The sequence below is a fragment of the Salmo trutta genome, chromosome 14 (assembly GCF_901001165.1).
Source record: "Salmo trutta chromosome 14, fSalTru1.1, whole genome shotgun sequence".
Classification (NCBI taxonomy): Eukaryota; Metazoa; Chordata; class Actinopteri; order Salmoniformes; family Salmonidae; genus Salmo; species Salmo trutta.
In genome coordinates, this window is record NC_042970.1 from 8,044,489 (window position 1) to 8,071,466 (window position 26,978).

Consider the following 26,978-nt stretch of genomic DNA (forward strand, 5'->3'; position numbering starts at 1 on the left):
AAGCTTGTCACCAAGCTTGGGACCCTGGGACTGAACACCTCCCTTTGCAACTGGATCCAGGACTTCCTGATGGGCTGACCCCAAGTGGTGATGGTAGGCAACATCACCTCTGCCACACTGGCCCTCAACACGGGGGTCCCACAGGGCTGTGTGCTTAGTCCCCTCCTGTCCATCCTGTTCACCCACAACTGCGTGGCCACGCACAACTCCAACACCATCATCAAGTTTGCTGATTACATGATGGTGATAGGCCTAAACACCGGCGACGATGAGAGAGGACATCAGTGACCTGGCAGTGTGGTGCCGGGACAACAACCTTTCCCTCAAAGTCAGTAAGACCAAGGAGCTGATCGTGGACTACAGGACACAGGGGTGGGGGGTGCACACCCCCATCCACATCAACGGGGCTCTAGTGGAGCGGGTCGAGAGCTTCAAGATCCTCGGTTTTGAGTTCTGATCGGGGCTGGATCTGGTTTTGAGTTCTGATCGGGGCTGGAGCTGGTTCTGAGTTCTGATTGGAGCAACCTCCCCATTCGCTACATTGGTGTCATTAGTGAGATGATGCCTGTGAGGTCATCGGAGAGGCGTTATATGCGTGAGGGACTTGGTATAGAGAAGCACGGGGGCACGCTCTCCCAAAGGAAGTTGGTAGTGTAGCGACCTTAATCCAACACCACAGCGACCTTAATCCAACACCATAGCGACCTTAATCCAACACCACAGCGACCTTAATCCAACACCATAGCGACCTTATCGAGAGGTTAATGATATCTTGGCGTAATGGTTTGACAGTGACTGGACCTGGGTTTGATTCCAGTCGGAGCTGCCCCTGGAATTCGCTACAATACTATCCCAAGGAAAAGTCAGTGTGGACATTTTACAGTTGGGTTGATGTTTCAAAGGTTATTCTTAACCATAAATGTAAACAAACAATTATACACCCAGAACATTCCCTGGCTGATATAATGTATTGCTGGTTGTATTATGGTATCCAAAGTTCAGCTGGCTGCCCAACCCAGAGGGTGAAAGAGCGATATGCTATCTCAGAGGTGCACAAACAGATTTTCTCAAGCAGTCTTCAAGAACAGACCATGAAGATATTTCAGGGACTTGATGTCCTGATGTTCGAGTTGTGATTCTAGCCATAACAAGGTAAGAAACCAAATGTATTATGAAAGCATATGGATTGTATTGTGTAATCCTTTTTAATTTAAGAAATCTGTTACCAAGTATTCCCAAGCATAAATAGAGAGACTATGTAGTCGTATCCAAAAGTAATCAAGGTTTGAAATGATTATGTTTTTGCTAAATACTGTATCTGTTTGGGCTTCTTGCAGTCAATTTGCAGTGTATCAATTATTTGTACATTGTAAATTGTGAGTTCAAATCTCATCACGGACAACTTTAGCGTTTTGGCCAAATATCTACTTTTTAGCTATATTGCAACTGCTTGGCATGTTAGGGAACCTTTCCCATAACCTTAACCCTTTTAGCTAACCCTAACCTAACTCCTAACCTCAACCCTTTAACCTAACTCCTAAACTTAACCTTAAGCTTAACCCTTTTAGCTAACCCTAACCCTAACCTAACTCCTAACCTTAACCCTTTAACCTAACTCCTAAACTTAACCTTAAGCTTAACCCTTTTAGCTAACCCTAACCTAACTCCTAACCTTAACCCTTTAACCTAACTCCTAAACTTAACCTTAACCTTAACCCTTTTAGCTAACCCTAACCCTAACCTAACTCCTAACCTTAACCCTTTAACCTAACTCCTAAACTTAACCTTAACCTTAACCCTTTTAGCTAACCCTAACCCTAACCTAACTCCTAACCTTAACCCTTTAACCTAACTCCTAAACTTAACCTTAACCTTAACCCTTTTAGCTAACCCTAACCCTAACCTAACTCCTAACCTTAACCCTTTAACCTAACTCCTAAACTTAACCTTAACCTTAACCCTTTTAGCTAACCCTAACCCTAACCTAACTCCTAACCTTAACCCTTTAACCTAACTCCTAAACTTAACCTTAACCCTTTTAGCTAACCCTAACCCTAACCTAACTCCTAACCTTAACCCTTTAACCTAACTCCTAAACTTAACCTTAACCTTAACCCTTTTAGCTAACCCTAACCCTAACCTAACTCCTAACCTTAACCCTTTAACCTAACTCCTAAACTTAACCTTAAGCTTAACCCTTTTAGCTAACCCTAACCCTAACCTAACTCCTAACCTTAACCCTTTAACCTAACTCCTAAACTTAACCTTAACCTTAACCCTTTAACCTAACTCCTAAACTTAACCTTAACCTTAACCCTTTTAGCTAACCCTAAACTTAACCTAACTCCTAACCTTAACCCTTTAACCTAACTCCTAAACTTAACCTTAACCTTAACCCTTTAACCTAACTCCTAAACTTAACCTTAACCTTAACCCTAAACCCTAGCGTAGCTAATGTTATACTTTTTGCAAATTCTTAACATATTGTAAGTTTAGGGAATTTGTAACATATAGTACGTTTGCAATTTGGGAACATATTGTAAGGTTATCAAATTCATAACATATTAAATGATTACATACCATATGAAACGTTACATATTGTAAAAACTATTGGTCGCTAAATCCGTAGAAATTACAGACCATGTAAAAAAACAGTTGGTCATTAAATCCATCTAGAAGGACCACGTAAAAACGGTTGGCTGGTATGGCCTCACCTGTCTGAGTGGTCGGCTGTGAATGCCCTCACCCGCTATATACTTACAACTGATTGGTTTGGTTCTGTCCTCTATAGTGCTGTCCGGTTAGAACATGATGTTGAGGCCCATCACTGTACTCTTGATAGTCACCACCACACACACACACACACACACACACACACACACACACACACACACACACACACACACACACACACACACACACACACACACACACACACACACACACACACACACACACACACACACACACACACACACACACACAGACAGACAGACAGACAGCTGTTTCCATTTGAAGATGTTTATATGATTTTGTGAATCTGAATAACTTGGAATCTTATTGTTGTGGTTCTATAAAACAAACATATGAACACATGTAAACAGTATTAGTTAAGGGTTATAACTATGCAATGTACATATATGTACATGAGTAAATGGTTAATGGCATTACACTTATAACATGTCTATAAAGGTCTATAAACACAGCATCAATATAAACATACACTTCAACATTCACCTCTTGGAGAGAGAGAGAGATAAACTAATTACTTGGATTGACAAAGGGTCAAGATTTATCATGTCTGCCCTGGTGCCACAGGGTCGTAAATTACTTTGCACATGAGCAAGCTCCATGAGCTGTCTTGAGATGACCCTCGCAGATGGCAGCTCAATAAAACACCTTAATAAAGGCCACTATGGAAAACACTGTGGTAGCGTGTTCATGCAAAATACTATATTTACAAATACAACAATTAAACCACTTCTGCAAAAGTACTTGTGCAACCAATGCAATAATAACACTGATGGCAGCATGGAATAATACTACATATGACACAATTAAATCAAATGTTATTGTTCATATCCACATATCCACAGCAGATGTTAGTAAGGGTGTATCAGCATGCTTGTGTTCCTAGCTCCAAACAGTGCAGTAGTATCTAACAATTCAAAACAATACACACAAATCTAAAAGTAAAAGAATGGAATTAGGTTGAGCAATGTCAGAGAAGTATTGACTAAAATACAGTAGAATAGAATACAGTATATAAACCTATGTTCCATTATTAAAGTGGCCAGTGATTCCATGTCTATGCACAGTGCCTTTGGGAAGTATTCAGACCTCTTGACTTTTTCCACATTTTGTTATGTAACAGCCTTATTCTAAAATTGCTTAAAAAAATAATAAATTACTCAGCAATCTACATACAATACCCCATAACGACAAAGCAAAAACAGGTTTTTAGAAATGTTTGCAAATGTAAAAAAAAAAACAGAAATAACTTATTCACGTAAGTATTCAGACCCTTTGCTATGAGACTTGAAATTGAGCTCAGGTGCATCCTGTTTCCTTTAATCATCCTTGAGATGTTTCTACAACTTCATTGGAGTCCACCTGTGGTAAATTCAATTGATTGGACATGATTTGGAAAGGCACACATCTTTCTATATAATGTCCCACAGTTGACAGTGCATGTCAGAGCAAAAACCAATCCGTGAGGTTGAAGGAATTGTCCGTAGAGATCTGAGACAGGATTGTGTCGAGGCATAGATCTGGGGAAGGGTACCAAAAATGTATTCCGCATTGAAGGTCCCCCAGAACACAGTGACCTCCATCATTCTTAAATGGAAGAATTTTGGAAATATCAAAACTCTTCCTAGAGCTGGCCGCCCGGGCAAACATAGAAATTAGGCTCTCGAGTGGCGCAGCAGTCTAAGGCACTGCATCTCAGTGCTAGACGCGTCATTACAGACACCCTGGTTCAAATCCAGGTTGTATCACAACTGGCTGTGATTGGGAGTCCCATAGAGCGGTGCACAATTGGCCCAGCGTTGTCTGGGTTTGGCCGGTGTAGGCCATTATTGGCGGAGAAGGGCCTTGGTCAGGGAGGTGACCAAGAGCCCGATGGTCAGTCTTTTTCTCCCCAATTTCAATTGGTAGTTCCAGTCTTGCCTCATCGCTGCAACTCCGTACGGACTCGGGAGAGGCGAAGGTCGAGAGCCGTGCGTTTTCCAAAAACACAACCCAGCCAAGCCGCACTGCGGAATCCGGAAGCCAGCCGCACCAATGTGTCAGAGGAAACACCGTACACATGGCGACTGTGTCAGCGTGCCCGCGCCCGGCCCGCCACAGGAGTTGCTAGTGTGCGATGGGACAAGGACTTCCCTGCTGGCCAAACCCTCCCCTAACCCGGACGATGCTGGGCCAATTGTGCGCGACAGAGCCTGGACTCTAACCCAGAATCTCTAGTGCCTTAGACCACTGCACCACTCGGGAGGCCCCCTCAATGGTCATTCTGACAGAGCTCTAGAGTTCCTCTGTGGAGATGAGACAAACTTCCAGAAGGACAACCATCTCTGCAGCACTCCACCAATCAGGCCTTTATGGTAGAGTGGCCAGACGGAAGCCACTCCTCAGTAAAAGGCACATGACAGCTCGCTTGGAGTTTGCCAAAAGGCACCTAAAGACTCTCAGACTATGAGAAAAAGATTCTCTGGTCTGATGAAACCAAGATTGAGCTCTTTGGCCTGAATGCCAAGTGTCACGTCTGGAGGAAACCTGGCACCATCCCTACGATGAAGCATGATGGTCGCAGCATCATGCTGTGGGGATGTTTTTCAGCAGCAGGGACTGGGAGACTAGTCAGGATCGAGGGAAAGATGAACGGAGCAAAGTATAGAGAGATCCTTGATGAAAACCTGCTCCAGAGCGCTCAGGACCTCAGACTGGGGTGAAGGTTCAACCTTCCAACAGGACAACGACCCTAAACACACAGCCAAGACAACGCAGGAGTGGCTTTGGGACAAGTCTCTGAATGTCCTTGAGTGGCCCAGCCACATATCTTAAGATGAATGCACTAACTGGTAAATTGCTCTGCTAAATGACAAAAATGTAAATGTTGTACTGTGTCTTAGATAAGACACTTGCGACAGTCTGTATATCAGGGAAAGAAGGATACCTAGTCAGAACGCATTCAACTGAAATGTGTCCGCATTTAACCCAACTCCTCTGAATCAGAGAGGTGCGGGTGGCTGCCTTAATCGACATCCACATGTTTGGTGCCCGGGGAATATCAATCAATCAATCACATTTATTTATATAGCCCTTCTTACATCAGCTGATGTCACAAAGTGCTGTACAGAAACCCAGCCTAAAACCCCAAACAGCAAGCAATGCAGGTGTAGAAGCACTGTGGCTAGTGGGTTAAGTGCCTCGCTCAAGGGCAGAATGACAGCTTCTTACCTTGTCAGCTTGTGGATTCAATCCAGCAACCTTTTGGTTACTGGCCCAAAGCTCTGACCAATAGGCTACCATTGACCTTGGATCAGAGGAGCATTGTATGGCTGACGTTATTGTGCCTCACTGTGCTTCAACTGTTGTGTTTCATGACTGTCTGTATTTTTTGCCTAACGTTACTGTAACATTCTGCTTTGGTTAGGTTCAATGAGTCTCTCTGAGGAGAGAGAGCAGTGGGGCACTGCCTCTAAGATCAGTCTCTCTGAAGAACATGACACCAACTCAAAAGCTGAAAGGTGGGAGGAAAGGGATAGAGAGAGAGAGAGAGGGTCTGTATGTGTGTGTGTGTGTGTGTCTGTCTGTATGTATGTGTGTGTCTGTCTGTCTGTCTGTCTGTCTGTCTGTCTGTCTGTCTGTCTGTCTGTCTGTCTGTCTGTCTGTCTGTCTGTCTGTCTGTCTGTCTGTGTGTGTGTGTGTGTATCTCTCTGTGTATCTCTCTCTGTGTGTGTGTGTGTGTGTGTGTGTGTGTGTGTGTGTGTGTGTGTGTGTGTGTGTGTGTGTGTGTGTTTGTGCGTGTGTGTGTGTGTGTGTGTGTGTTTGTGTGTGTGTGTGTGTGTGTGTGTGTGTGTGTCCACAATACCATACATGTATGTTCTGTCTGAACTTGTACAGTTTGTGTCGTCATCATCATTACACAGAACAGATTAAAAGCTGAATGTCTGTCTCTGTTGTGTTGAAGCCCAATCCAGCAGAAGAGACCAGTCTCACCTGTAACTAGCTGTGTGTCCATGAAGAGTGACCAATCTATGGGACATCCAGAGGTTTTCAGAAAGAGAGATGGTTCTACTAAACAAAGGTATGACAAATGTATTACACAGGTAGATCATCCATGACAGTTTGTGTGTGTGTGTTTTTGTACAATGTAGCCTACGTGTGTGTGTGTGTTTGTGCGTGTGTGTGTGTGTGTGTGTGTGTGTGTGTGTGTGTGTGTGTGTGTGTGTGTGTGTGTGTGTGTGTGTGTGTGTGTGTGTGTGTGTGTGTGTGTGTGTGTGTGTGTGTGTGTGTTTGTGCGTGTGTGTGTGTGTGTGTGTGTGTTTGTACGTGTGTGTGTGTGTGTGTGTGTGTGTGTGTGTGTGTGTGTGTGTGTGTGTGTGTGTCTACAATACCATACATGTATGTTCTGTCTGAACTTGTACAGTTTGTGTCGTCATCATCATTACACAGAACAGATTAAAAGCTGAATGTCTGTCTCTGTTGTGTTGAAGCCCAATCCAGCAGAAGAGACCAGTCTCACCTGTAACTAGCTGTGTGTCCATGAAGAGTGACCAATCTATGGGACATCCAGAGGTTTTCAGAAAGAGAGATGGTTCTACTAAACAAAGGTATGACAAATGTATTACACAGGTAGATCATCCATGACAGTTTGTGTGTGTGTGTTTTTGTACACTGTAGCCTACGTGTGTGTGTGTGTGTTTGTGCGTGTGTGTGTGTGTGTGTGTGTTTGTGCGTGTGTGTGTGTGTGTGAGCAGTCCTGGGAGTGCATTCTGACGAAGATCAGCAAAGGTAAGAGAATATTTCTAATACTAATTCTGAGTTTAGGTTGCCCCGAACTTGGCGGGTGTCTGAATAGCTCACCGTGATGGCTGAGCTTTGTACTCAGAATATTGAAAAATGTGCTTTCTCCATAAAGCTATTTTAAAATCTGACACAGCGGTTGCATCCAGGGGTAGTCTATCTATAATTCTTTAAATAATTGTTATATATTTTGTCAACGTTTATGATGAGTATTTTTGTAAATTGATGTGCACATTCACCGGGCGTTTTGGTGGGAATACATTTTCTGAACATCACACGCCAATATAAAATGCTGTTTTTGGATATAAATATGAACTTTATCGAACAAAACATACATGTATTGTGTAACATAATGTCCTTGGAGTGTCATCTGATTAAGATCGTCAAAGGTTAGTGCTTCATTTAGCTGTGTTTTGGGTTTTATTGACACATGTCCTTGCTTGGAAAATGGCTGTGTGATTATTTTTGTCTATGTACTCTCCTAACATAATCTAATGTTTTGCTTTCGCTGTAAAGCCTTTTTGAAATCAGACAATGTGGTTACATCAAGGAGAAGTGTATATTTAAAATGGTGTAAAATAGCTGTATGTTTGAAAAAGTTGAATTATGACATTTTGTTGTTTTTGAATTTTCCGCCCTGATATTTCACTGGCTGTGTCCCGCAGGTGGGACGCTAGAGTCCCACATAGCCCATAGAAGTTAAATATGGAGAGTCTGGGAACATCAAACAAGTGGGGGGAAAGGAACCATATTTCGGTAATAGAACCAGTTGGAAATATACCAGGTACTTAATGAGTATGGATGTCAGTTTGGTTGTCATCTGAGACATTATGACTGATGACAGGACGACATAAACTGTACCTGGGAAAGTCTACACATTCTAGTTATCAGATTCACATGGAATTGTTGTGCAATTTAAATGTTTGATATTGAAACTGTTTGTTAGGAGATTAAATGTCATTTTAGCTTCCAAATGAGAGAATTGGGTTTTCATAAGGAAAGAGCCCTGACCAATCAGTGGCCCGCCCCTGTGAAGAGACAGGGGTTATAAACGATGAAACACACCCTTCTCACCTCGCCACTATATATGTCACGACTATCAGGTAGCGGAAAGGGTCAGAGTCAAAGGCAGGAGACGGAGGTCCCAAAAACAAAGAGGTTTATTAACACCTTCAGGGGAAAAGATGCAGACGTAAACTGAGTGCGCCTACACACCCGACAGGAGCACAGCTCCAAAACAATAAAGCGCACGGGGCGCAACCCGGCAACAATAGACAAACAGCTCCACAAAAACGGGCAGAGTGAAATACGAAAACCCTTTCAACAGACACAAAACAATCCCGCACGAATACCTGAACAAAAAGGACAAACTAAATACCCCCACACTAATTACAAACAAGGAACAGGTGCAGACCTAGACAGACAAAACCAAACAACACAGAAACATAGATCGGTGGCAGCTAGTAGGCCGGCGACGACGACCGCCGCCCGACCGAGGAGGGGCGCCACCTTCAGTGAATACTGTGACAATATAAGTCAGTGACAAAATGTAACCAGTTTGTTCCGGGTACGTGAGGTCTGCAGCCTCTGCGTTAAAAGGACTCACATGTCAAGTACAGAACTAAGCCAACCTCAGCGTGAGCTTTGGTTTGCGAATGGTATGAACTTTGAACTCTTATTCACTACAGAAGTGATACTTCCTAGCCGTTGAGTTAGCATCGGCCGCTGTAGACGTGGTCTAGGAAAGGACGGACGACGTATCCAGTCTAACACACAACCAAGATACTACAACGTATCCATTTTACCACCGGTGACATTCTTCCGAGGACAGGAAGATCTCTGTTGGCCAACACGGCCAGCATCTACGACCAACCTACCGAAGCGCAGCTCAGAGTAAATATTTATTGCATTTTCCTTTTCCAAATGGGAGGTAATTTAGAATGCATACGATACTGTATTTACGATGGCATAGCTGCTTTCTTCGTTCCTCAGACTTCCCGCTCTTTCATTCAAGCCCAACCCCCTCTCTTTGTGTAACAAGCCGCCATGCCGGTGTAGCCCACTAGGGCACATTCTCCTATCATTTCCTTGTAACCATATCTGTTTGTTATGCATTTCTGTGAATTATTTAGTTAGCAAATAAATGATTTTAAGACAATTGATGTATGGATGACTCATAGTGAAGACTGGGTTCGTGCAGATAACCAACAATTTACGACGTTTGGAATGAGATTGACAAGGTAAATAACACATCATTAATCAGAGGACTCAGAGATCTGATATTATAACATCTGAAAGTTAAATTAGGAAAATTATAACTTTGTAATCTGAATATTTTCCTTGGTGCCCTGACCTCCTAGTTAATTACAGTTACACGATTGATCAGTTTAATCGAGTAATAATAATTACAGAGAGTTATTTGATAAACATGTCTTCCGTTTTAATGATGCCAAAGACACGACAACAACAATAAGAAGAAGAGACTTTCATGGGCCAAGAAACACGCGCAATGGACATTAGACCGGTGAAAATATGTCCTTTGGTCTGATGAGTCCAAATTTGAGATTTATGGTTCCAACTGCCGTGTCTTTGTGAGATGCAGACTAGGTGAACGGATGATCTCCGCATGTGTGGTTCCCACTGTGAAGCATGGAGGAGGAGGTGTGATGGTGTGGGGGTGCTTTGTTGGTGACACTGTCAGTGATTTATTTAGAATTCAAGGCACACTTAACCAGCATGGCTACCACAGGATTCTGCAGTGATACATCATCCCATCTGGTTTGCGCTTAGTGGGACTATCATTCGTTTTTCAACAGGACAATAACCCAACACACCTCCAGGCTGTGTAAGGGTTATTTGACCAAGAAGGAGAGTGATGGAGTGCTGCATCAGATGACCTGGCCTCCACAATCACCTGACCTCAACCCAATTGAGATGGTTTGGGATGAGTCGGACCGCAGAGTGAAGGAAAAGCAACCAACAAGTGCTCAGCATATGTGGGAACTCCTTCAAGACTGTTGGAAAAGCATTCCAGTTGATGCTGGTTGAGAGAATGCCAAGAGTGTGCAAAGCTGTCATCAAGGCAAAGGGTGGCTACTTTGAAGAATCTCAAATATAAAATTTTTGGTTGCTACATGATTCCATATGTGTTATTTCATAGTTTTGATGTCTTCACTATTATTCTACAATGTAGAAAATAGTAAAAATAAATAAAAACCCTTGAATGAGTAGGTGTCTTCCCTGTGGCTCAGTGGCTCTTCCCTGTGGCTCAGTTGGTAGAGCATTGTATTTGCAACGCCAGCATGGTGTGTGCAACTCCAGGGTTGTGGGTTTGATTCCAACGGGGGGCCAGTACAATTTTTTATTTTTTTAAATGCATGAAATGAAATGTATGCATTCACTACTGTAAGTCGCTCTGGATAAGAGCGTCTGCTAAATGACTAAAATGTAAACGTAAAATGTAGGTGTGTCCAAACTTTTGACTGGTACTGTACATTGTTTTTGTAGTCATCATCATTACACAGAACAGATTAAAGGCTGAATGTCTGTCTCTGTTGTGTTGAAGCCCAATCCAGCAGAAGAGACCAGTCTCACCTGTAACTAGCTGTGTGTCCATGAAGAGTGACCAATCTATGGGACATCCAGAGGTTTTCAGAAAGAGAGATGGTTCTACTAAACAAAGGTATGACAAATGTATTACACAGGTAGATCATCCATGACAGTTTGTGTGTGTGTGTGTGTGTGTGTGTGTGTGTGTGTGTGTGCGTGCGTGCGTGCATGTGTTTTTGTACACTGTAGCCTATGTGTGTGTGTGTGTGTGTGTGTGTGTGTGTGTGTGTGTGTGTGTGTGCATGTGCGTGCACACGTGCGTGCGTGTGTTTGTGCGTGTGTGTACAGTGTAGCCTACAGACGCAGTACAGGTCAACAGTTTGGACGCATCTCCTCATTCAAGGGTTTTTATTTATTTTTACTATTTTCTACATTGTAGAATAATAGTGAAGACATCAAAACTATGAAATAACACATATGGAATCATGTAGTAACCAAAAAAGTGTTAAACAAATCAAAATATATACTGCTCAAAAAAATAAAGGGAACACTTAAACAACACAATGTAACTCCAAGTCAATCACACTTCTGTGAAATCAAACTGTCCACTTAGGAAGCAACACTGATTGACAATAAATTTCACATGCTGTTGTGCAAATGGAATAGACAACAGGTGGAAATTATAGGCAATTAGCAAGACACCCCCAATAAAGGAGTGGTTCTGTAGGTGGTAACCACAGACCACTTCTCAGTTCCTATGCTTCCTGGCTGATGTTTTGGTCACTTTTGAATGCTAGCGGTGCTTTCACTCTAGTGGTAGCATGAGACGGAGTCTACAACCCACACAAGTGGCTCAGGTAGTGCAGCTCATCCAGGATGGCACATCAATGCGAGCTGTGGCAAGAAGGTTTGCTGTGTCTGTCAGCATAGTGGCCAGAGCATGGAGGCGCTACCAGGAGACAGGCCAGTACATCAGGAGACGTGGAGGAGGCCGTAGGAGGACAACAACCCAGCAGCAGGACCGTTACCTCCGCCTTTGTGCAAGGAGGAGCAGGAGGAGCACTGCCAGAGCCCTGCAAAATGACCTCCAGCAGGCCACAAATGTGCATGTGTCTGCTCAAACGGTCAGAAACAGACTCCATGAGGGTGGTATGAGGGCCCGACGTCCACAGGTGGGGGTTGTGCTTACAGCCCAACACCGTGCAGGACGTTTGGCATTTGCCAAAGAACACCAAGATTGGCAAATTCGCCACTGGCACCCTGTGCTCTTCACAGATGAAAGCAGGTTCACACTGAGCACATGTGACAGACGTGACAGTCTGGAGACGCCGTGGAGAACGTTCTGCTGCCTGCAACATCCTCCAGCATGACCGGTTTGGCGGTGGGTCAGTCATGGTGTGGGGTGGCATTTCTTTGGGGGGCCGCACAGCCCTCCATGTGCTCGCCAGAGGTAGCCTGACTGCCATTAGGTACCGAGATGAGATCCTCAGACCCCTTGTGAGACCATATGCTGGTGCGGTTGGCCCTGGGTTCCTCCTAATGCAAGACAATGATAGACCTCATGTGGCTGGAGTGTGTCAGCAGTTCCTGCAAGAGGAAGGCATTGATGCTATGGACTGGCCCGCCCGTTCCCCAGACCTGAATCCAATTGAGCACATCTGGGACATCATGTCTCGCTCCATCCACCAACGCCACGTTGCACCACAGACTGTCCAGGAGTTGGCGGATGCTTTAGTCCAGGTCTGGGAGGAGATCCCTCAGGAGACCATCCGCCACCTCATCAGGAGCATGCCCAGGCATTGTAGGGAGGTCATACAGGCACGTGGAGGCCACACACACTACTGAGCCTCATTTTGACTTGTTTTAAGGACATTACATCAAAGTTGGATCAGCCTGTAGTGTGGTTTTCCACTTTAATTTTGAGTGTGACTCCAAATCCAGACCTCCATGGGTTGATAAATTGGATTTCCATTGATTATTTTTGTGTGATTTTGTTGTCAGCACATTCAACTATATAAAGAAAAAAGTATTTAATAAGATTATTTCATTCATTCAGATCTAGGATGTGTTATTTTAGTGTTCCCTTTATTTTTTGAGCAGTGTATTTTAGATTTTAGATTATTCAAATCAAATGTTATTGGTCACATACACATGGTTAGCTGATGTTAATGTGAGTGTAGCAAAATGCTTGTGCTTCTAGTTCCGACAGTGCAGTAATATCTAACAAGTAATCTACCAATTCCACAAGAACTACCTTATACACACAAATCTAAAGGGATGGAATAAGAATATGTACATATAAATATATGGATGAGCAATGACAGAGTGGCATAGGCAAGATACAATAGATGGTATAAGATACAGTATATACATATGAGATGAGTAATGTAAGATATGTAAACATTATTAAAGTGGCATTATTTAAAGTGACTAGTGATCCATTTATTAATTGATGTTCTCCGTCCCGTATGCGGGATCAACATCCAGCGTAAAATCATTTCGCCATATTCATAACCGAACAATAGAAAAGTTTCATTTTTTTTTTTTTCAAATATAGGACTATTTTATATTGTTTTATAGATACACATCTCCTGAATCGAACCACGTTGTCCGATTTCAAAAAGGCTTTACAGCAAAAGCAAAACATTAGATAATGTTAGAGGAGTATATCGTCAAAGTATTCACATAGCCATTTTCCGACCAACCCCATGCATCACAAATAACCAAAAAACAGCTAAATGCAGCACTAACCTTTGACAATCTTCATCAGATGACACTCCTAGGACATCATGTTACACAATACATTCTTTTGTTCGATAAAGTTCATATTTATATATAAAAACAGCATTTTACATCGCCGCGTGATGTTGAGAAACTATTTTCCCTCAAATGCATCCGGTGGATCAGCGCTACAATTTACAAAATTACTATTCGAAAACATTTTTAAAATGTAATATTGTCATTCAAAGAATTATAGATGAACATCTCGTGAAAGCACCTGCATTGCCAGATTAAAAAATAACTTTACTGGGAAATCACACTTTGCAATAAAAGGGGATGCTATGCTCAGAAAAATAGGCTAGCAATACAGGTCTGCGCCATCTTGGAACAATCGAATATCAAATCTACTCTTGCATATTATTGTAAATATTCCCTTACCTTTGATTATCTTCATCAGAAGGCACTTCCAGGATTCCCAGGTCCACAACAAATGTAGTTTTGTTCGAAAAAGTTAATAATTTATGTCCCAAAAGTTCCTTCTTGTTAGTGCGTTCCGAAGGCACCTCAAAATATTCCGTCGTGCGTGGGACTTCTCCTCACGAAAGCCCCCCCAAAAAATATTTAAGTTTGTTCAAACATGTCAAACGTTGTATAACATAAATATTTAGGGCCTTTTTCAACCAGAGCTTCAATAATATTCCATGGGAACGGTTGCATTGTCTTTCAAAATGTTTCGAAAGGGGAGGGTAGCCAGGGGCGCCCGTGTCATAATGGTGATGGCCCTCCCCATGTGACCAAGATCAACAGCCTCTCATTCGGTCAGTTTTCACAGTAGAAGACTCAAACCACTTTGTAAAGACTGGGGACATCTAGTGGAAGCCATAGGAAGTGCTCAATGAATCCTAACTCACGGTGTGATTTATAGGCAAAGTGCTGAAGTTGAGTCCGCAAATCAGATTTCCACATCCTGTTAGAATCTGTCTCGGGGTTTTGACTGCCATATGAGTTCTGTTATACTCACAGACACCATTCAAACAGTTTTAGAAACTTTAGGGTGTTTTCTATCCACATCTATTAATTATATGCATATCCTAGTTTCTGAGTTTGAGTAGGAGGCCGTTTAATATGGGCACGTATTTTTTTCAAAAATCGCTGTAGCGCCCCCTATCCTAGGCGAACTTCAAGAGGTTTTTAAAGTGGCCAATGATTTGAGTCTGTATGTAGGTAGCAGCCTCTCTATGTTAGTGATGGCTGTTTAACAGTCCTGATGGCCTTGAGATAGAAGCTGTTTTTCACTCTCTCTCTGTCCCAGCTTTGATGCATTTGTACTGACCTCACCTTCTGGATGATAGTGGGGTGAACAGGCATTGGCTCGGGTGGTTGTTGTCTTTGATGATCTTTTTGGCCTTCCTGTGACATCGGGTGGTGTAGGTGTAACTCTTTTTTGGTTGCTACATGATTCCATATGTGTTATTTCATAGTGTTGATGTCTTCACTATTATTCTACAATGTAGAAAATAGTACAAATAAATAAAAACCCTTGAATGAGTAGGTGTGTCCAAACTTTTGACTGGTACCGTACATTGTTTTTGTAGTCATCATCATTACACAGAACAGATTAAAAGCTGAATGTCTGTCTCTGTTGTGTTGAAGCCCAATCCAGCAGAAGAGACCAGTCTCACCTACAACTAGCTGTGTGTCCATGAAGAGTGACCAATCTATGGGACATCCAGAGGTTTTCAGAAAGAGAGATGGTTCTACTAAACAAAGGTATGACAAATGTATTACACAGGTAGATCATCCATGACAGTTTGTGTGTGTGTGTGTTTTTGTACACTGTAGCCTACGTGTGTGTGTGTGTGTGTGTGTGTGTGTGTGTGTGTGTGTGTGTGTGTGTGTGTGTGTGTGTGTGTGTGTGTGTGTGTGTGTGTGTGTGTGGGTGGGCGCTCACATCTTCCAGTTACTGTATGTAGGGTAAGGTGTATAATCTTGTGTTTTGTCCACAGTCACCAACAGAACAAACCAAAGTCAGAGATTCCTAGTGGTCAGTCTGCCCAGAGTCATCAACCAGACCTGCCTGCTATACTAAAAGTGAGATGTTTTACATTGGTCTCGGTTACCTCAGTAAAGAAACGTGAAAAGTAAAAATTAAATGATTGATATAAAAGCGTAGTTTTACAATATGCTGAAATTACATTGGTATTCTTATGATCTGAATTTATGTATTTTTGTGTTCAGTCACTTGAAGAAAATTACATCACATTTGTGAAGAATGAGTTAAAGAATATCAACAGGATTCTAAGTTCTGAAGGTTCAGATCACCCAGTATTCTTCGGGAGTCAGACAGAGGATAAAGATGTGGATAAACCGGAGAGGATTGCCCGAGAGGGTGCTCTGGACATCACACTGTACATCCTGAGGAACATTAACCAGAAGGACCTCGCTGACAAACTGGAGAAAAGTAAATATCTCAAATGTAGTTTAAGGTTCAATTAATGATATGTGTGTTGGTTTAAAAATCCCATTTGTTTAGGTTAGGTGCTTATAGTCAGATTGTACGATTACCTGTCAATTATATCTAAGTCTTATGCTAAATATATAATACATGTGCCAAACAATGTGCAAATATTGTGTGCAGACTTTCAGACTTTCATCTTGAGATCCTGGATATAGTAAATCAAAACTCTAGTAACATGTATGTTTTAGTTAAGTTCAGCTTTATTTTGCGTACATGTACAAACAGACAAACGACAATAACAAATCAATGAATTGTCAATGTTGGTGAAGCCACTCTGAGAATATAGTTTACCAAGCTACCAATGACTACACTGGAGCCAGTGCTGAGGTATTCTAATCATTTAAAATCCAAACAGTCCCCAAGCTAGCTTTATTCAAGATGACTAATTCATGAATAATTCTCAATAAGCAGTCGAAGAACAAAAAGCTGATACAAAAGGGCAGTACAAAAATAAATAAAAAATCAACTAAATATGAATGAATGTAAAAAGGATTACCAGGAGCGATCAGCCTCTGATCATCATTCCTCTGCATTGTTTTTATTTTTAGATACACCTGCCATGAAGAGCCAACGTAAGCTAAAATCTCATCTGAAAAACAAGTTTGAATGTGTATTGGAGGGAATAGCTAAACAAGGAAACTTCAGACTTCTCAGTAAGATCTATACAGAGCTCTATATCACAGAGGGTAGAAGTGGAGGAGTCAATAATGAAAATGAGATGACACAGATTGAGGCAGCATCCAGGAGACCAGCAACACATGAGACACCAATAAAATGCAATGACATCTTTCAGCCCTTACCTGGACAAGAGAAATCTATCAGAACTGTGCTGACAACGGGAGTCGCTGGCATTGGAAAAACAGTCTCTGTGCAGAAATTCATTCTGGACTGGGCTGAAGGAAAAGCAAACCAAGAGCTTCAATTCATATTTCCACTTTCTTTTCGGGAGATGAATTTGATGAAGGAGAGAAACCACAGCTTGATGGAACTTCTTCATCACTTTGTTATGGAAACCAAAGAATCACGAATCTCTAACTATGACAAGTACAACGTTCTGTTTGTCCTTGATGGTCTGGATGAGTGTCGACTTCCTCTAGACTTCAAGAACAACAAGATCTGTTTTGATGTCGCAGAGTCCACCTCAGTGGACGTGCTGCTGACAAATCTCATCAAGGGGAATCTGTTTCCCTCTGCTTTCCTCTGGATAACCTCCCGACCTGCAGCAGCCAATCAGATCCCTCCGGGGTGTGTTGACAAGGTGACAGAGGTACGAGGGTTCAATGATCCACAGAAGGAGGAGTACTTCAGGAAGAGAATCAGTGATGAGGACCTGGTCAGCAGAATCATCTCACATATCAAGATATCAAGGAGCATCCACATTATGTGCCACATACCCGTCTTCTGTTTGATTTCTGCTACAGTTTTTGAGGACATAATGAAGACAGAAAAAAGAGTGATGCCCAAGACTCTGACTGAGATGTACATGTACTTCCTCATATTTCAGTCCAAACAGACAATGGTGAAGTTTGAAGGGAAAGAGCAGATCGATCAACACTGGGATAAAGAGATCATTATGTCACTGGGGAAACTGGCTTTCCAACAGTTGGAGATAGGCAATCTGATTTTCTATGAGGAAGACCTGAAAGAATGTGGTATTGATGTCAGAAAGGCATCAGTGTACTCAGGACTGTGCACACAGATCTTCAGAGAGGAATGCGGGCTGTACCAGGAGAAGGTGTACTGCTTTGTTCATCTGAGCATCCAGGAGTTCATGGCTGCTGTGTATGTGTTCCTCTCAGTCATCAACAACAATGTGAATCTAATGGCCAAACCGCAATCAACCTCTGCCAAGCTGCGGACACTGTCTATTGACAACCGTCTAATCGACCTGGCAAGGAGTGCAGTGGATAAGGCTTTAGAGAGTGAGAGTGGACACCTGGACCTGTTCCTCCGCTTCCTTCTGGGCCTCTCACTGAAGTCCAATCAGACTCTCCTACGAGGCCTACTGACACAGACAAGTAGCAACTCACAGACCAATGAAATGATTGTCAAGTACATCAAGGCAAAGATCAGGGACAAGCCCACCTCAGAGAAATGCATCAATCTGTTCCACTGTCTGAACGAGTTGAATGACCATTCTCTAGTGGAGGAGATCCAAAGCTACCTGAGATCAGGAAGTCTCTCAGAAGCCAGCCTCTCATCTGCTCATTGGTCAGCTCTGGTCTTTGTGTTGCTGACTTCAGAAGAGAAGCTGGAAGTGTTTGACCTGAAGAAATACTCCAGATCAGAGGAAGGTCTTGTTAAGCTGCTGCCAGTGGTCAAAGCCTCCAGAACAGCTCTGTAAGTACATGGGTATTAAAAACGTAAACATCTGAAATAATATTTTTATTTACACCACAATAAAACATAATGACTGTTTTTATTCAAATAACATGGCACACATACAATTGTGAACATTTCCTATTTCTACTTTCCATTTAGGCTGAATGGATGTAACCTCACAGAGAGCTGCTGTGCTTCTCTGGCCTCGACTCTCAGTTCAAACTCCTCCCAACTGAGAGAGCTGGACCTGAGTAACAATGACTTGCAGGATTCAGGAGTGAAGCTGCTCTCTGCTGGACTGGAGAGTCCACACTGTCAACTGGAGACACTGAGGTCAACATGTACTTTATTATAGTTTCACCTGGTTATATACTGTAGGCTGATACACACTAAACACAAACGCTTCTGTGCCAAAGAAAACGTTTTTTTTGGCTTGTTGCCATAGTGGATCCCTTTTTGGTTCTTTATAGAACCTTTTATGAATGTTCTATAAAGAACCATGCTAATAAGGTTCTAAATGGAACCTATATGGTGCTATAAGGAACCCTTTCCTAATCACCCAAAAAAGGTGGTTCTTTATCAAACGTTTATGGAGAATGGTTCTATAGAGATAGATCCTATTGAAAAACCATACATATTTTTTTTATTCTGGCTATCCATATTTTATATATATATATATAAAAGTTGAATCAGGTTTGTTAGTTCTGTAACAGCAGGGAGTCCCTGAGGAGATCATTATGAACCACTGAGTTACTCAACCGTTCTCAACTGACAGAAGGACATACAGTGTATGACGCCTTCCCAAGACACCGTCCCAGGCCATAGTCATGTGATGGCCTAACACAACATATTAGATATACTGGTAAACACTCTAACTCACGGTTGCACAAAAAGAGCTGTGTTTGCAAACCACGCCCCAAAATATTAGAATGCGCCACCACCCCTACATTTTAATTATCACTCAAAGAGGAAAGGACCCTTTTGTGAACCGCAAAGAACCATTAAAGGTCTCACATAGAACCATCACATTTCCCAAAGAACCATTTAAGGTCTCACATAGAACCATCACATTTCCCAAAGAACCATTAAAGGTCTCACATAGAACCATCACATTTCCCAAAGAACCATTAAAGGTCTCACATAGAACCATCACATTTCCCAAAGAACCATTAAAGGTCTCACATAGAACCATCACATTTCCCAAAGAACCATTAAAGGTCTCAAAGGGTTCTATGAGTCATTATGGTTCCACATAGAACCATCACATTTCCCAAAGAACCATTAAAGGTCTCAAAGGGTTCTATGAGTCATTATGGTTCCACATAGAACCATCACATTTACCAAAGAACCATTAAAGGTCTCAAAGGGTTCTATGAGTCATTATGGTTCCACATAGAACCATCACATTTTCCAAAGAACCCTTGAGGAAGCCTCTTCTCTTAGTGTGTACCAGCCTAATATATTTGGCCATGAGAACTGACTATTCTCTGTTCCCAGTCTGTATATTGGTAAAAAAAGAAGAAAAAGACTGCTTTCTTGTCATGTTCGTTATGGGAAGAGATGTATTAACTCAAATCAATGTACAATAAACCCCTCATTCTCTTTTGTAAAAAAAAAAAAATGTTTTCATTGCAGTTGTTTATCTGGCAATTTTTTGGGTTGAAAAGATAGCTGCCCACTCAAGATTTTAGCAGTCCGTGTATAAAATAATTTTGGTGTGCAATGTGGAAATGCTACGTGTAGAAATGATGATCAACTCTCTGCAGGCTGTCAGGCTGCCTGGTCACAGAGGAAGGCTGTGCTTCTCTGGCCTCAGCTTTGAAGTCAAACCCCTCACATCTAAGAGAGCTGGACCTGAGCTACAATCACCCAGGAGGCTCAGCACTGAAGTTGTTCCCTGCAGGACTGGAGAAACTAAAGTATTTTGAGTGTTTGTATCTATCAGTATTGTCTGCATGCATGAGTGTATTCCTGCACGTCTGCTTGCAGGTGAATGGGTTCCTGCATGTCTGCATGCATGTGAGTGAGTGAGTTCCTGCGTGTCTGTATGCATATGAGTGAGTTCCTGCATTTCTGCATGCATGTGAGTGAGTCCCTGCATGTCTGCATGCATATGAGTGAGTTCCTGTGTGTCTGCATGCATATGAGTGCGTTCCTGCGTGTCTGCATGCATATGAGTGAGTTCCTGCATTTCTGCATGCATGTGAGTGAGTCCCTGCATGTCTGCATGCATATGAGTGAGTTCCTGGGTGTCTGCATGCATATGAGTGAGTTCCTGTGTGTCTGCATGCATATGAGTGAGTTCCTGCATTTCTGCATGCATGTGAGTGAGTGAGTTCCTGCGTGTCTGCATGCATATGAGTGAGTTCCTGTGTGTCTGCATGCATATGAGTGAGTTCCTGCATTTCTGTATGCATGTGAGTGTGTTCCTGCATGTCTGCATGCATATGAGTGAGTTCCTGTGTGTCTGCATGCATATGAGTGCGTTCCTGCGTGTCTGCATGCATATCAAATCAAATTTTATTGGTCACATACACATGGTTAGCAGATGTTAATGCGAGTGTAGCGAAATGCTTGTGCCTATAGTTTCTACAGTGCAGTAATATCTATCATGTTTACTAACATTCCCACCACAACTACCTAATACACACACATCTAAAGGGGTGAATGAGAATATGTACATATAAGTATATGGATGGGTGATGGCCAAGCGGCATAGGCAAGGTGCAATAGATGGTATAAAATACAGTATATACATATGATATGACTAATGTAAGATATGTAAACATTATTAATGTAGCATTATTTCAAGTGGCATTGTTTAAAGAGACTGGTGATCCATTTATTAAAGTGTCCAGTGATTGGGTCTCAATGTGGGCAGCAGCCACTCTATGTTAGTGATGGCTGTTTAGCAGTTCGATGGCCTTGTCTTACAGTATATATGGCTAATTCAGCAGCCCATATATAGCGCAGCACTTGTAGACTAGAACAGGAAAGCAGCGCCACAGATCAAAGGAGACACTAGTTATCAAACCTGAGTTAGTAAGTAGCCTATCAGATGGAAGGAGGAACTAGTGATCAAACCTGAGTTAGTAAGTAGCCTATCAGATGGAAGGAGGAACTAGTGATCAAACCTGAGTTAGTAAGTAGCCTATCAGATGGAAGGAGGAACTAGCTATCAAACCTGAGTTAGTAAGAAGCCTATCAGATGGAAGGAGGAACTAGCTATCAAACCTGAGTTAGTAAGTAGCCTATCTTTGGTAGAGTGGGCGCGGCTCACCTTGCTCCTCCCGACAGTCAAACAAACAGTGAGATTTTGAGATTTTTTTTCATGAAAGTAACTCAAAAGTAATATAACTAGTAATATAATGTGTTACTTTCCAGTAATATTGTCTGTAATATTGTTAAATGTAACGAGTAACTAATCCCAACACTTCATGTGTGTAAATCTGATATATATGAATCATTATCTTTTTTTTAATCCTTTTTTTTAATTTTTTAAATTTTCTTTTACAGTTTGGACAATGGTGAAGCGCGCCGGTTACAACCAGGGCTTAAAAAATGTAAGTGATGAATAATTAAGGTAAAAATGTATTGAGCTGAAACAGGGCTGTGGAGGCTCTGATGCAAAGTTCTGATTCAAATTCCATATAGTGACCTGCGTTTCTTCCTAGACTCTAGGGCAGGGCTAGGCAACCCTGTCCCTAGGCTGCGTTTCTTCCTACTCTAGGGCAGGGCTGGGCAACCCTGTCCCTAGGCTGCGTTTCAAAGTCATTAAAGACACACCCTCGTCCACTTACCCTCGCCTTATACCCTTGGGGGAATCCCCGGGGCCATATTTGTCATCGGTCCAAATGATTAGCCAAGCAAGAGAAGTTGTGGTTGTCAATGTGGAGGCTATATACAGGGTGTAACAGAGCTATATACAGGGTGTTACAGTACCGAGTCAATGTGGAGGCTATATACAGGGGGTAACAGAGCTATATACAGGGTGTTACAGTACCGAGTCAATGTGGAGGCTATATACAGGGGGTAACAGGGCTATATACAGGGGGTACCGGTACAGAGTCAATGTGGAGGCTATATACAGGGGGTAACAGGGCTATATACAGGGGGTACCGGTACAGAGTCAATGTGGAGGCTATATACAGGGGGTAACAGGGCTATATACAGGGGGTACCGGTACAGAGTCAATGTGGAGGCTATATACAGGGTGTAACAGGGCTATATACAGGGGGTACCGGTACAGAGTCAATGTGGAGGCTATATACAGGGGGTACTGGTACCGAGTCAATGTGGAGGCTATATACAGGGTGTAACAGAGCTATATACAGGGTGTAACAGAGCTATATACAGGGTGTAACAGAGCTATATACAGGGTGTAACAGGGCTATATACAGGGTGTAACAGGGCTATATACAGGGTATAACAGGGCTATATACAGGGTGTTACGGTACCGAGTCAATGTGGAGGCTATATACAGGGTGCTACAGTACCGAGTCAATGTGAAGGCTATATACAGGGTGTAACAGGGCTATATACAGGGTGTAACAGGGCTATATACAGGGGGTACTGGTACCGAGTCAATGTGGAGGCTATATACAGGGTGTTACAGTACCGAGTCAATGTGGAGGCTATATACAGGGTGTAACAGGGCTATATACAGGGGGTAACAGGGCTATATACAGGGTGTTACGGTACCGAGTCAATGTGGAGGCTATATACAGGGTGCTACAGTACCGAGTCAATGTGAAGGCTATATACAGGGTGTAACAGGGCTATATACAGGGTGTAACAGGGCTATATACAGGGTGTAACAGGGCTATATACAGGGGGTACTGGTACCGAGTCAATGTGGAGGCTATATACAGGGTGTTACAGTACCGAGTCAATGTGGAGGCTATATACAGGGTGTAACAGGGCTATATACAGGGGGTAACAGGGCTATATACAGGGTGTTACGGTACCGAGTCAATGTGGAGGCTATATACAGGGTGCTACAGTACCGAGTCAATGTGAAGGCTATATACAGGGTGTAACAGGGCTATATACAGGGTGTAACAGGGCTATATACAGGGGGTACCGGTACAGAGTCAATGTGGAGGCTATATACAGGGTGTTACAGTACCGAGTCAATGTGGAGGCTATATACAGGGTGTAACAGGGCTATATACAGGGGTAGAAGCTGTTACGGAGCCTTTTGGTGCTAGACTTGGCACTCCGGTACCACTTGCCGTGCGGTAGCAGAGAGAAGTCTTTGACAATTTTTTGGGGCCTTCCTCTGACACCGCCTGCATCCAGGTCGGTTAAATAAAAAACATGAGGTACCTATAGCACTCTGGGACCAGGGTTGCCTATCCCTGCTCTAGTGACCCAGGGCCAGCGCCAGAACAAATCCATTGGCCCCGGCACGTTATTTTCACGGTACCTCCTATGTGTGCACGCACTTGCGAGTTCACACATTTTTTTTTAATAGTAAAATACCACATAGGCAACTGGTGAGTTTCAAGGTTGGGGATTCTAAGTGACCCTTCTTTAATTCTCAATTTCAGCCAAAGAACAAAGAAGTGTTAAATACAGAGTTTGGTCTACAGTTAGACATTAACCAAATAAAAATAAATACAAAAAGTAACACAATAAAATAACAATAACGAGGCTATATACAGGGGGTACCGGTACCGAGTCAGTGTGCAGGGAGTACAGGTTAGTTGAGGTAATTTGTACATGTAGGTAGGGGTGAAGTGACTATGCATAGATTAACAATAACCTATATTATTTATGGTGTGATATGAAGCTGGAGACCAGTGAATTATATTAGTTGACTAGATTGGACAAATATAACTTGTAATATGTTTTATTGGTTTCACCATATCAGATGCCTGTGAACTCACACTGGATCCAAACACAGCAGACAGACAGCTCATTCTGTCTGAGGACAACAGAAAAGTGACATCGGTAGAGAGATTTAAGGACCGGACACAGGTGCTGTGTACAGAGGGTCTGGAAGGGCGTTGTTACTGGGAGGTGGAGTGGAGTGGAGAAAAAACTCGTTTGGCAGTGACCTATAAAAGAAAAAGCTGTTTTGATTCCAATCTACTTGGAAGCAATGACATATCTTGGGGTCTGGGATGCTATAGTGATGGTTACACTGCCTGGCACAATGGTAATCACACTACCATAATGGCCCCTTACTCCAATAGAGTTGGAGTGTATCTGGACTGGCAGGCTGGTTCTCTTACCTTCTATAGCATCTCCTCTGACACACTGACCCACCTGCACACATTCCACACTGAATTCAAAGAGCCCCTCTATCCAGGGTTTTCGGTTGAGGAGACAGTGTCCCTGTGCCGGGTGATTTTTAGCTCGAGCTGCTAGACCTTATTGTTAGAAGCCTGGTCTCTAAAATCGACTTTCTTAGCAACTGGACCTTCCAGGTAAATCTGGCTATTCAAATCCATCTTTCTTCTTCTCTGGTACAAAATACAGTTTCCCATCAATAGAAGAAAATGTTATGTAGCATATTATGTATTCAAGTAGGCCTACAGATATTTTACAATTAAAAATAATTAAACATGAAGGAAGTTAAGCGACATTGCCATAGACCTAATATATTGACCTTTAGGTTATTGGTTAGGTTAGATAATAGTAGCCTATAGACCTAGTAGATAGGCCTACGAATATTGAAACAGCTCAGATAGAGTCTAATGGCTTAATACTAGGTAGGTCTATCGATTGAGCATACATGAAAGTGATGTCAATATATACCCTAATAATCTAGCTATTATATAATTCAGTTATTTTGCTTCGCTTGTTTTTAACATTGCAAACTTTTTAAGCTACTTATATTCAACTATTAAGTTGTTGGTGGTCACAGAGAGACAGATAAACATCTCCATTCTGTGTTTAGCGTAGATTTCCTGTGTGTAAAGTGACGCGAGATGGCAAACGGTGATCTAACGACGCATTTAGCTGCTCTACGAGTGGTCTGAGGCAGGCGTTAGATTACGAGCGTTTTCAAGTGAAACGTTAATAAAGACGGTTTTGGGAAACGCTCGGTAATGTAAATATGGTTTTAGCCTTAAGATGCTTTTGGGAAACCTGTCCCTAATCGAAAAAACATGTATGTTTCTGTTTCTACGGTATATAACTATACACTTATGTTACTAGTCAGTTTGAATGCCTATCCCTAAACCCAATTTACGGGGGTAGGGGTATACCGCCACCCTCTGCTCACTCCAGGGAATTTCAGGGTATTGGTAAATTACCTGGGCCTCGTTTCCCACTTGCGATGTAGCCTAACTTAAAGCAATACGATGATCGTACGCTACCAGCTTTCACAAAGTGTATCGTTAGACAACCTGGTCTCAGTGTATTTCGTATTATTCTGTAGATCAATTCAATACACTCCATTTAGTATGATTTTTTTTAATTTAACCTTTATTTAACTAGGCAAGTCAGTTAAGAGCAAATTCTTACTTACAATGATAGCCAACCCCAGCCAAACCCTAACCTGGACGACGCTGGGCCCTATGGGACACCCAATCACAGCCTGTTATGATACAGCCTGCAATCAAACCAGGGTTTGTAGTGACACCTCTAGCACTGAGATGCAGTGCCTTAGACTGCTGCGCCACTCGGGAGCCCAAAATTATATGTTATGTTTTGTATGGTATGTATTAGTCCTAACTTGTGGATTTCCATCATCCATGTCATATGATATGTTATGAATTTGTAAAATGTATGATATGTTATGAATTTGTGAAACATATATGTTACGAATTTGTCAAATGTATGATATGTTACGAATTTGTAAAATGTATGATATGTTGCAAATTGGTAAAACGTTTTTTTTTTTACATTTCCTGTGTTACGTCTAGTCTATGAGACCAGGCTGCGTTAGACTGTAGATATTGATAGGATCGAAAGAAAAGCAGCGCTGCTCAAGGATCAGCTTTCTCCATTAAAATCTTACCTTAATAACATTACAATTATACAACAATACTGACCACAGAGAAGTTCCTAGTGAGATATTACCTATGGCTGCAAATATTGAAGGTGCTTATTATGCTTCCCCAATAATAGAGCTAATACATCACAGATTGGGCACATGTTGTCACACATCATGAAACATATTGAGGCAAAAATGACAGACTAGTGGAAAAATATAACTCGATATGACTTCAAGGCTCAATTATCCTATTTATCTTTTAATGCAGTCATCTCGGTTTTCATTTGAAGCATTGTGTTATCTTTCACTTGTTTGCAGTGGCAACCCGTCATTCACCTGTTTAGCTTAAAAAATAAAAACGTTTTGTTGTTGTTGCCTGTTTTGTATGTT

The 26,978-nt window shown here is 42.2% G+C and overlaps 1 protein-coding gene across 1 annotated transcript; it reads left to right on the forward strand.

The window, feature by feature from the left end:
* The first annotated feature begins 1,049 nt into the window (after nucleotides 1-1,049).
* On the forward strand, nucleotides 1,050-26,104 carry LOC115207320 (NLR family CARD domain-containing protein 3). Its single transcript, XM_029774323.1, has 13 exons — nucleotides 1,050-1,152; nucleotides 6,158-6,251; nucleotides 6,695-6,811; nucleotides 7,221-7,337; nucleotides 11,096-11,212; nucleotides 15,454-15,570; nucleotides 15,807-15,891; nucleotides 16,039-16,261; nucleotides 16,867-18,658; nucleotides 18,800-18,973; nucleotides 20,407-20,559; nucleotides 22,157-22,203; nucleotides 24,516-26,104. The coding sequence occupies exons 2-13, from the start codon at nucleotides 6,163-6,165 to the stop codon at nucleotides 25,013-25,015; spliced, it is 3,531 nt and encodes a 1,176-aa protein (XP_029630183.1). The 5' UTR covers nucleotides 1,050-1,152; nucleotides 6,158-6,162; the 3' UTR covers nucleotides 25,016-26,104.
* Nucleotides 26,105-26,978: the final 874 nt, after the last annotated feature.

Bases quoted from the DNA above. Each gene is read 5' to 3' on its own strand.
- LOC115207320 (XM_029774323.1), top strand. From the start codon at position 6,163: ATGAGTCTCTCTGAGGAGAGAGAGCAGTGGGGCACTGCCTCTAAGATC. The intron at 6,812-7,220 runs GTATGACAAATG...GTTGTGTTGAAG, and splicing joins GATGGTTCTACTAAACAAAG to CCCAATCCAGCAGAAGAGAC. The intron at 11,213-15,453 runs GTATGACAAATG...GTTGTGTTGAAG, and splicing joins GATGGTTCTACTAAACAAAG to CCCAATCCAGCAGAAGAGAC.